Genomic DNA, 12,307 nt, shown 5'->3' with positions numbered 1-12,307 from the left:
AAGAGGGCCCAGGTTGTCTTTCTGGGAAGAAAATGCATGTTATTCACACCTATAAACTATGTCTAGGGCAGCTGTATTGATGGTGCATAGTCTGCAGGTTTCACAGGGAGGTGTTAGGAATGTCAGGCTTTATAAATGATTATACTTTAAACTATCTTATTTAGTTCCACGATAAAATGGAGTTGGGGGCCTAGATGATAGCTAATTAGCATTTCCACCTGGATACAAGGCTCATGTGATTTACATTACTGTCAAGGCAGCCAGTCTCTATTGTTCACCATGCAGAATGCTGATGGGATCTCAGATTGAACAGACCAAGTCTATGAGGATTTAAATGAGGCTGGAAGATTTGCCTCAGTTTTGCTAGATAGAGGAAGCTCCAGGGTAACCCTCACCATGGAAGTTAGTTCGGAGATTAGAAGTTACCTGGCTGTAAAAGGAAAAAGGAAACATGTTATCAGGAGTTGAAAATAGCTTTGGACTGCTTCCTGGAGAATTAAATGTCCACTTAAGGCACAGAGTAAATATAACCATGGGGGTGCAGGGGGTGGGGGGTAGTTGGGAGTTCAGTTGTTTTGAAAGAAAAATAGGGAAGCTTTTCTATAGTTTAGAGTATAAGTTACCTACTGAAATAGTGCTTAGTTAATGTTGCTTATAGGCTTGTTTGTTACAACAAAAGTCTTAAAGCTTGAAATCTTGTCCTGTAATCCTTCCAGTCAGTCACTGGAAATTCAAATATCTTTTTGAAAGTTATCATTCTCTATTGGGATTGTAAGAACATCTATTCAAATAACAGCCTGGAAAGTGTCATACAAATGCCAAACAAACACATTGCTGGCATTTTCAGCCCAACATTTCCAACTGTAAATGATATATCTCCTTAAATTTCTCCTGGTAAGCTTGAGAGTTAAGGTTGGCATGGATGGACATAGCACTTTCATGTTCCTTTTGCAATTTGTGGAAAGAGAGCATACAATCATTCTTTTAACTTTGCGGAGAATAGTTCTACCTTGCATCTTTTTCATAAATTGTTTTGGATAGAAGTTCCTTGTCCACATAGATTGTGTTAGGATAATACCAAACTACGAAATGCATATTCTGCATTCCACATAATATATTGACCTTGTCATTCCAAGCTATAGAGTGCACCATTGTACCTGAATAAAAACAAAAAATACCTTAGTTAAAAGTATATTGTTTCTTTTTTAATAACTAAAACTTTTCTCAATTTTAATACAAGATTCAAGCAACTGTGAAGTACTACACAAGGAACGTCAAACAAAGGGTTGCTAACTCTGAATTTTCCAAGCTCCAGTATTTTTACAACTAATGAACAAAAGTATTATTAGTTGTGCCCTGATTTTTCTTCTCGGTTGCTGGCAGCACATTCCAGGAGATTAAACTTCAATTCCCTATCTAGCTGGGTGGTAGAGAGCACCATTTATTGTTTTGTAGGCACACCTACAAAACCTCCTGGGTTGGAGCAGAATTCCGTGATCAAGTATGTCAGACAAGTTGAGAAGGATGGGGAGGGATAGTTTACCCTTGTCACAATTAACATGGATGTCAATTGTGACTTTGGTAAGAGATGTTTTGGTACTAAAGTCCTGACTGGAAGAATTTAAACAAAGTTTCAAGAAAGAAGGACATGGATTTGGGAGCTGACAACACATTCATGGACTCCGGAGAAGAAAGGAGGTTGGAGATGGGACAGTAGTTTGCAGGGATCAAAGGGTTAAGGGTTGATTTTTTTTTTGAGAAGAGGGGTGATGATAGCAGATTCGAAAGAGAGAAGAACAATTCCCAAGGAGGGAAAACTGCTAATAATATCAGCTAAAATAGGAGCCAGGAAGGGAAGTTAGCTGGCCAGCAGATTAATGGGAAAAGTGTCGAGAGAGCAGGACGTGGGTCTTATCAACATGATGGGAAGGCCTAAGTGGAGATAGGTGACAAAACAGCCAAAGATACAAATTCATGGTTAGACCAATTTTCTTTGAACATAAGTTAACCGTTGCACTACCTACCAATTTTGATGATTTTTTGTTCTTTCCCAAACCTACGCACTGAAGAAATGTACAGATCTCGATTTTTGTCAATGATGGCAACTTTTCTTTCATTAGGCGAGCCAAATTGATCCAGTGCAACCTCCATCACTTCTATCTGTAACAATCAATACAGGTATCCAACTGTTAATTACTTACCAGACGTAATATGAAGCTATAAACCCCCACAATTATACAAATACATTGGAATTTGTGAGCAGAATGGTTTGTTCTGTTAATTTGAAATTAGTGCTATATATCATAGAATAAGATACTTTCCCCAAATATATTGACTATTGTTCATGCATGTGCATATTCTGCAACCTGCAAAATCACTAAATTTGTCTGTCCCTGTGCTCATTTTGCAAATATTGTCTCCAATGCGTCTGCATTGTCAGATGTGCTGACATTAACATCAGATGGTAAACCAAGGACACAACTACAGGATCAGGCTGATTTTAAAAATCATGAACTGCATTTTCATGTTAAAGGCGGGTAGCTGGATTCAGGAAATTTCCCAGCTTAGCGGCCCGCCTCGGATGGCACAATTTTTGTGCTGGGGCGACGGATGCATGCTGGAGTTGGGCATCCAAACCCAGAAGCAGATCAGAAGTGGCCACAGGCTGCAGCATGCTAAGGTGGACTGGTTAAAAGACCTGTCTCAGTTCTCTGGGACTTGGTCCTGGTTTTTTTGTTCAATTGTAGGCCCTCTAGCCCTCACCCCTCACATTCCCCCTCCCCCCACCCACTCCCCATGCCCCATCCATACAGCAGGAACCCCCAATGGCCCCTCATACTTTCCATGCCAACCTATGCCCCTCCACACACCTCCAATGGCCACATACACCCTCCATGCCAACCCATGCTCCTCTACACACCCCCAGTGACCCCTCTTACCTTCCATGTAAACTCATGCCCCTCCAACCAATCCCAATTGCTCCTCATACCCTACAGCAGTTTTTCTCTTAAATAAAGTTATGAACGGTTGGCATTTTAAGCTTTTCCACATATGCATTGTTATTATAGGATTCATTGGTTCTGTACAAAGTGTATATTAGGTGGTTGCAGGGACATAGGTTGACATGGAAGGGATGAGGAGTCATTAGGGTGAGTGGAAGGGCACGAGGAAAAGTTAAGACCTTCTGAATTTATCTTTCAAAAGGTTTCTGCATTAAGACTATTATTCAGAACTCCACCAAGGAGCTGCGAACTACAAGTCATCCAGAAGTTGGCCTGACTCCACAAAAATTGCATGGGGGCTAGGAGATGCCTACCCCTGCAATGGAGCCGGCCAGGTCAGAAATGTCTGCATTCGTCTCCTGTGCTGGCAAAAACTGGGGGCACCAGGAATGGTCACACTGGGAATGGCGCAGGAATCTCGGAATTGGGTCCCATCCTCCATTTCTTAAAGGTCCACAGAGTCTCCCTGACTCTGTGAATATCCAGCCCCATGTCATGTATTCAAAGAACAACAGAGGTGTCCCAGCAAATATTTATTCGTCAAATATCACCACCAAAATAAAACATCACACTACTATCTGTTGGATCTGATTGAATGCAAAATGGCTGCCAGGTGTGCCTACAAAACAATAGATGGTGCACTGCTGAATAGTTATTTGTGGAATGCTTTGGAACAATGTTTCTGAGAGACTTGATAAGACACTAAATAAACATAAGCCATTCTTTATCAATTTCACTGTAACCAATCTTGAGTGTTGGTCATTCCGAGAAACTGAAGCATCTTCCATTCTGTTGGGTAATACTAATCACTCCAACTGTATCTTTTTACTTCATTATTCCCAGGACTTCTTAAAATTCTGAGATTCTATAAAAAAGAATTGTACCTATCTCTCCCCTCACTTCTCTGGCTGTCTCTATTTCCTTCAAAGTTTCAGTATCTTAGGAACAAATCCTAACTGTGTGGGATTAACTTATTCTTTTTGAGCCACATATGACATCCAACATGCATATTATTATACTAAGATTTACGTCTGAATTATAACTGTCTGACTGGTATGTACTAATGCTCCCTTGGCTAAAATATAACTTTACTATAACCTTTCTAAAATATGTGTAAATGGGTACAATCGTTTCCAAAATTTACCATTTACACAGAATATGAGAAAACTACATACAGAATAATAAATGTCTGATAGTGAATGTGAAGGCATAATTCAATCAAGTATTTCTGTTGATGTGAGAGTATCAGTGAAATCATGACATTGAATTACAACCCCTTTGTTTTTCCCCAGGGCTCTTGTGAGCCATTTTATCAGAATTGTCTCAAATTAACTTAATGTATAAATTAATTGATAGTGGGCCTGGAGGCCTTAATGTCCAAAATGGTGGGCAGAAAGCACATATTTGATGCTGGAAGTGTGCCACCGGCCATATGGACAAAGGCTCCAGTATAGGTTTCCAGAACCCATGCCAAAAACAGGCGCAAGGATCTTTGCATGAACTTCTTGGGGCCTAATGACTGTTTGAGACCTTCTTCCTGAATTTTAAAATTATTTGCCATGTTGGAGTGTGCTTTACTCTAACTTTTAGCCACCAATAGTACAATTCTTTGGAGTTTCTGGTGCAGTAAGAGATGCCTCGACATGCCCCCAGGAAATACACCAGTGAGGCCTTGCAACATGTCAGGACAAGTCTTCTACACTGCATGAAAATCCATGGCAAGTCCAAATTTTAATGTAGATAAAAACAAAAAAACTGCGGATGCTGGAAATCTAAAACAAAAACAGAATTACCTGGAAAAACTCAGCAGGTCTGGCAGCATTGGCGGAGAAGAAAAGAGTTGACGTTTCAAGTCCTCATGACCCTTCAACAGTTCTGTTGAAGGGTCATGAGGACTCGAAACATCAACTCTTTTCTTCTCCGCCGATGCTGCCAGACCTGCTCAGTTTTTCCAGGTAATTCTGTTTTTGTTCCAAATTTTAATGTACTGTGTTTAGAGCACTGTTTAGGAATATTATCTTGAATAACAGAAACAGTCAAATAAAATACGACATTCTAAATAAAGTGAACAGGGAAAGGAATGATGGAAAGAGCTGAAGCTTTCAAACCTATTTTTATTCAACCACTAGAGCGCAGCAAATAAGCTATCTTGTCTGTAAGAGATCGAGTTACTTGCTTCGCAAATGAAATAACTTGTTCTATTGTCGAACTCTTAGCTTGAGGCTAAAAATGTGTAAAGGTTTGTCTTTGCCAATCCTCAGACATGTTAGCCTCAAAGGTCTGAAAAACTGGCCTTCAGATTTGATCTCCAGCCAGAGGTAAATCTTTCCAGTGTTGGGTCCACCTTGAAAATGCAAAGTTAAAAATTAAGTGATTAAAGAGAATTATGATTACCTTTCAGTGTTTTCCCAATCTACTTCTGTCCTTTTGTTTAAACAATGAATGCTGAAGACAAGCAGAAGTAGTCTGGAGGAGTCACTGAGTTCACTGTGTGAGGCAGTTGAACCACCAATAGTAGGGATAAACCCATTAGCTCAGAATGGTTTAGTGATGTGTCATTTCAGCCTTTAATTTGTGAATTCAGGTCACACTGATGAGATTGCCTTCTCATGCCAATTCTGCTGCAATGCTACTAACCACCATTTTTAAAAAAAGCTTTAAAAAAGAAAATGGGTAGAAGAAAATAAGGCAAGCTTTTTTAAACTCTTTTAGCTTTACAAAGAAAGTTCTGACAGTGATACTGTCCCCTTTTTAAATTAATGAGACAATTTTATATCACCTTTACCGATGAATTAGAGATCTATAATTTAATATGGATACAGATTATCAATACAGTAATTTTCTTTCTTGCCAATTTACTCTCTACCACTACTATCCTGAAGGTATTGACTCCTGAGGCTGGTAATGGCTCCAACAGTCCTCTGGTACCTTGCCTAATTTGATTGGGTGTGGGCCTCGGCAGTGAGTAATAGCACATTCTTAAATCTTAGAACCTCATTCATGCAGATGCATTTTCAATAGGAGTCATTAGATATCTATCCGAAGAAACCTTGACTGATTTCCTCTCCATAACTCAATAGTACTTTGGCCAACAATATTTGTGGTTGTTCTGCTAGACTAGTCACCACAATACTACAGGGTAAATAGAATTTTATTTTTGGTTTAGGTTTTCATGTTCAATTTAGCAGGCTTAAAGTTAAAGTAGGGTTTAAAAAAATCTATTCCTGACACTGGTGTATCTTTCTTACTGTAATGTGATTTTCAGTGTCAGAGCACATGAACTGAATGCAAAGAACAATAACCAGTCCAGGGGAACAGACATTTCCCTGGACTTGTCAGCTGTCTGAAGGGTGGTACCTTCACCAAGGCTATTTAATCAAATTTCCCCTAATAATCAAGCAGTAAAAATTCACTCCATTACCATCAATCTAAGGATACCCAGAATATCCTTAAAGAAATTTATTGGGCTTGACCTAGTTTTTATAAATCCTTGTTGGTTTACAATAGTTGCTTTTACCTTCTTGGTTTTTGATGGTTATTTGCATTGTCCAGTAGTAATTGCTTGCCATTTGTGACTTCATCTCACTTTGTGCGGGGTATTTTAATGGGGGCAATCAGGTGGAATTGTCTTCCATGTGATCCTGTTGCCTGGCAAACTTTCCTCCACATTCATACATTGTTAATGCCCTGAAAATGGCAAGGAAATTCATGCCCTATATCCATTGCATAAGTTTTGGAATAATAACTGAAAGGTAGTTTGGAATCCTTATTAAAAAGATGAATAGGTCCACATGAAATGTTCCCAGCAGTGTTGTAATTAATGGAATACTCCTATTTGATGATTCAAATCCTTTAGGATAATTTGCTTTCTGTTCAACAAGTCTACTTGCATAGTTAAGGGTCTTGAAAAATCAACTGCATCAATTGGTTTGATATAATTAAGAAGATAGGATATTACATGCTAAAGGAGGAACCTGTGATTGTCTATTCACCTCCCAGCCTGCTGACACCAAACTCTTGTTATAAGACTGATTATGTCAAGCAGCAGCGTTTTCCCAATGTTTAGAATACTGAAAGCTAATGTACATTCCAAAAAACTGTCATGAGTACCCAGACAGATAATGCAGCATGATAGATAGATATAAAAACAAAAAAACTGCGGATGCTGGAAATCCAAAACAAAAACAGAATTACCTGGAAAAACTCAGCAGGTCTGGCAGCATCGGCGGAGAAGAAAAGAGTTGATGTTTCGAGTCCTCTTCTGTGGAAGGTCATGAGGACTCGAAACGTCAACTCTTTTCTTCTCCGCCGATGCTGCCAAGACCTGCTGAGTTTTTCCATGATAGATAGATATCTGAGTCTAACTTCATTCTCCTAAACCCATCATGGAAGACCCAGGACTGATCCCTGTCGTACTTCCGTAGTCACATCCATCCAACTACAAGGTGGTAGTCAACAAAAGTTGGGATTTTGAGGCTGTATTTGATACTGCAGAGCATATGTAGCCAATGAGACAAGCAAATTAACTGAGGAATTTCCATAAACAGGCAAGGAGTTGAATCCATGAAAGTGAAGCAAATACTCAGAAGACAGCTGCCAAGGAGAAAAAGCACCGAACTTTAACCATGAAATTGAGATTGAGATTCTACTCCAGAGACAAGTACAAAATATAGGTTGACAATGAGGTGCTATACTGAGAAAGTGCTGCAGTAGTTGAGATGCTGCCATTTGGAAAAGTTGTTGAATCAAGGTCTCGTCTGGTCTCTTAAGTAGGCGTAAAAGATTCAATAGTAATATTTGAAGAAGAGTTGAGATATTCTTCTGGCATGTGGTCAATATTTATCCCTGAACTAACACCTAAAACAGGTTATTTGGTGTTTATTGTCTTGCTGTTTGTAGGGTTTTGCTGTGCACAAATTAATTGACCTGTTTCCTATATTACAACTGTGACTACACTTAAAGTAGATCATTGGTTGTAAAATATTTTGCGATGTCCTCAGGTCATGAAAAGTGTTCTACAAAAGCAACTCTTTCTTTCTTCTATTGAGACTGGAATTTAAGTGTATTTCTATGGGCTTATCAATTTGAAGACTTAACTGACAAAGTTTCAGTAGAAGAGTCCAAACAATCCGTTAAATCCATCTGACAATTTGTGCACTTTACCTATATCACAAATATACAAGATCTGAAATAAATCAGGATTTCAGCAGTGTTCCGAAAGACAACTGAGAAGGGTTCTCTTACATGTAACACATTTAATGCACAATTAAATACTCTGCTACTGGCTTACAACTGACTACCCTAATGGTTCTTTCCTGTTATCCTACTGCCAAACTAACTTTTTATCATTAAAGTTTCAAATGTTGGCATTTTGAAACTGAACCAAAGCAAAATCACTACCTCTTACCTCTTTAGATGCCAAATTTATGCAGATTTGGCACAGTTCACTGCTCATTGTGCATGAGTAATATGAAAACTAGAATATTATTGTACCATTAAATCTTTATAAACTATTAGTTTACTGAATAAGCAAGCACTGCATACATTTAACACATTTACCACTCACTGCAAAATTGGGACCATGTTACCTCAATTAGCAATTCTATCAAAAAACACACCAAAGGGACTGGATAGAAGGTGGTGGATTTATTTTTTCATTTAAAATACTGGCTTAAAGCTTTATTTTATTTATATGGTGTAAAAGCAGTTGTAAATTCAGGAACTTATGGGTCATTTGTAAAGGAGGGAAGCAGAGTTTCCAACAGATGAACAGAGGTTTAAGGTGAAGGAGGTTTAATGTTTCTTAAGATGCACGACAAGAACAGGAGATGCATAACATTTATTTGCTGGAGGCCTGCAACTACATCATTGCAGACAATTGGTGACATAAATAATTGCAGTTACACATATTTAAATCAGTTAATATTGTAAATGTTACACAATAAGTATTAAAGTGGCAGAGGAAGTAAGGTTTATAGGCAGGCAGGATATGCCATTATATAGATTAATAATAATAAATAGACTATCCATCACTTTTATTAGGCGTATTGTGAATAGCACACACTCTCAAATAGATGCTATCAGCAAGGATTTGACACTTGCTCAGCTTCTGCCCCACCGCATCTGAAACCTATTCCCAATTAAAATAACTCCTTGAAACTCATCAGTGAACCAAACTGCATATTCCATTGTGGGTTCTCTCTCTACAGTGATATTGCCCCATCCATGATACCATACACAGCAACCCCACCACAGTGCTGCCAAATTCCATGACATATGCCTCAATTCTGCCGTAGTCCAGAACTATTCCTCAGTGCTACCAAACCAAGGAATAGCCGGTAACACCACCACACCCCCAGCCCAAAATGCAGATTGTTAAAGTTTAGGAGCTTGACAACAGCTACTTAAAAAGCAGAACAAAAACAGAATTACCTGGAAAAACTCAGCAGGTCTGGCAGCATCGGCGGAGAAGAAAAGAGTTGACGTTTCGAGTCCTCATGACCCTTCAACTTAAAAAGCATGACTGATCTATGTGTAGCTAAATCAAACCTATATGATTTAAGGATTTTCCTATTTTATTTAATAAACATGGAATGCGATTTATTCAGTCACTGTAAATCAGTGGCCGTCGCCCTAATAGAACCCTAAAATAGCAAGCAACCATTGGACATGTATTAGTATACTATATTGCTTACAAACATGCTAAGATTAGCTTTTCAGGTGGGGAATTGAATCTGTACAGTAATGAATTGATTGAATGAGATCTGTTGATAAATTATATAATTAGATAAATACAGGCTTGGGGGAAAATAATAAATTAAAAAAGCAGTAATTTTGTCTTCATGGTTATAATTAACTGAAAAAACTTGGTAATAAATAAATTAAACAAACATGTGCTTATGGCAATATAAGGACTGGGGTTAAGAGAAGGAAGTAATTGGATAAAATCAATTGTATTTTTGTGGGGGGCACAGAATTTACCGATTTTGGGGTGAAATTAGTTAAGTCTAACTTGGACATTTCGTCTGGAGTTGGGTTTTAAAAGAATTTGAGCATTACTTACATAAACTCATGGTTGTTGCATTTTTGTTTTAAGTCAATTTGAGGAATATGTTAATTGAATAAATACAGGATTCATGAATTAAGAGAGGCATTAGAGAGAATCAAGAGAATTGGGTAAAATAAATTAAACTGGGGCACTGAAGTATGCACTGGTCTTGTAAGTGAAGAAACCTAGCATTAATTAATAATTAAATAACTTGCCAATGATGTGGGTTTTTCCAGAAATTAATTTAATAAAAACTGTCCTCTGAGAAAAGAAAGAAAAAACTTATATTAACTTACACTTAAAACAGGAAAGAGTGGTATGAGGAAGTTCCTTTTTCAGAAGCAAAAACAGAAAAAGCTGGAAAAACTCAGCAGATCTAACAGCATCTGTGGAGAGAAAGACAGTTAATTTTTCGAGTCCATATGACTCTTCTTCAGAACTGGCCAATTAACTTTTGCTTTTATCCTTTTTCAGAAGCCTGACCTAACCAGAGGGTGGTAAACAATCAACAGGACAGAAGTGTGTTAAGGGCTAAAGTGACTGCACTGGGAGCCAACCACTGTGATGGCGGGAGGTGGGGGGTGGTAGACGAACTGACAGGCTCAGTTGCCAAAGTGGGTAGCCAAGATGACTGCCAAGGAAAGGGACCAATATGAGAGCAAGGTAGAGGGCAACCATCAAACATCTGCTTGAGGCAGAAGTCAGCTGCCAAGGCAACATTGCTGGGAATCAAATATGGCCAATAGGGTTGGAAGTTTAGGGATGCTGGCACCCACGCTTGAAAATTGAACTTTCTTTAAACATCATCACATTATGCCAATGTCAGGCCAGATGCAGCTAATGAAGCCAGATATTGGGCAAGGAAATAACACTTTGGAGCAGGTAGCCAAATCAGGAACTGTGGCAGCAGCCAAGCACAGACAATCGGATGCCAGTATTCTATTGTGTAAAGGAGAAAAGAAAGGAAATATAAAATTAAAGACTTTAAAATAAAATTGACAATTCAATTACATGAGGGGAAAATGTCACACAAATAAGTATGACCGCAAAGCTGGAAGAAAAAAAGTTAGGTATTTGCTCCACAAGCCACCCAGTGGTTAGGTTGTGACGTACAGTTTGACATGCTTAGGTGGATGAAAAGCAATGGTTTTGCCATCAACAGTGAATGAACAGTGCTAACCATTCATTAGATTTGCAGTAAGTCCCCATTTTAAGTTGCCCTGTTTTACATTGTTCCATTTTAACATCAGACAGTTAATAGGGCCTGTATTTGTGTTTAGTGTTGGGGGTTTTAATGTCGTTCATGCGGGGCCTGATGTGGGGTTGTGTGAACTGATTGGTGCCATTTTGGAGTGGCCTCTCCTGCTCCCTGACCTTCCTGGTCACTGCTGACCTTCCTGGTCACTGCTTACCTTCCCTCTCACCAACCTTCCCTCTCAATGACCCTCCAGGTCACTGCCAACCTTCCCTCTTGATGAATTTCCCTCTCACTGATCTACCTGGTCGCTGCTGACCTTCCCTCTCACTGACCCTCCCAGTCACTGTAGACTTTCCCTCTTGCTGACCCTCATGGCCGCTGTCAACCTTCCCTCTTGTTTCCTCATATCACTCTTTCCATTTCAGCACAGCGCTCTTTGCAGCAGATCTGGTGCTTGTGTAATTAAGGCAAGCAACCATGCATTTCCTTAACTAATTAGATAAAAGAATCTTTACTGATGAGTTCAGAGTCTGAACCAGGAAGTGTCAGTTAGAATTATTAATTTAATGCCAAATCATGTATAGAAAGGAAAATAAATAAAGAGAGGGAAAGATCAGATTGAGATAAAAATAAACTTTTTTTAAAAATCTGTAACAATAATTAAAATCTGAAGGACCAAGACTGCACACTTAGAATGTTAATTTTCAGAGCCATCTGGGTTGTTTGGCAACAATTGAGACTTATCACAAACTTTAAGAAAGCATATTTACAAGGGAATGGATAAGCACTAACTTTTTTTCTGGCATGTTTGATGAGTATCTTTATTTACTGACTATGAGGAGACCATAGAGTTTCTTGTCATCAAGATTGAAATCATCTGATTTGCTGCATCCCTCCCTTTCACTAGCCCACCAGGCCAAACTTCCTCTTAAACTCTCCCCCGCCCTAGCCCTGAACTCACATCTTTCTCTAGTTTCTCTCCCATCTCCTGCTCAAGCCCTCTCCTAGTTCATCTTGTCTCACCTCGTGCACTCTGGATCCTATTCCCATTAAATTGCT

At 38.9% G+C, this 12,307-nt stretch overlaps 1 protein-coding gene across 4 annotated transcripts in view; it reads right to left on the bottom strand.

Annotated features, from left to right (window-relative positions):
• ift80 (intraflagellar transport 80 homolog (Chlamydomonas)) overlaps positions 1–12,307 on the bottom strand; it is a 292,809-nt gene that overhangs the window by 48,383 nt on the left and 232,119 nt on the right. For all 4 annotated transcript variants that reach the window (XM_041181982.1, XM_041181990.1, XM_041181999.1 and 1 more), the window contains 2 exons: positions 2,025–2,160; positions 1,010–1,157 (listed from right to left, as the gene is read on the bottom strand). In XM_041181982.1, the coding sequence (XP_041037916.1) occupies positions 1,010–1,157; positions 2,025–2,160 (284 nt within the window). The remainder of the gene's footprint in view (positions 1–1,009; positions 1,158–2,024; positions 2,161–12,307) is intronic.

Source organism: Carcharodon carcharias, chromosome 2, assembly GCF_017639515.1.
Source record: "Carcharodon carcharias isolate sCarCar2 chromosome 2, sCarCar2.pri, whole genome shotgun sequence".
Classification (NCBI taxonomy): domain Eukaryota; kingdom Metazoa; phylum Chordata; class Chondrichthyes; order Lamniformes; family Lamnidae; genus Carcharodon; species Carcharodon carcharias.
This window is presented reverse-complemented; position numbering and strand designations above follow the sequence as displayed.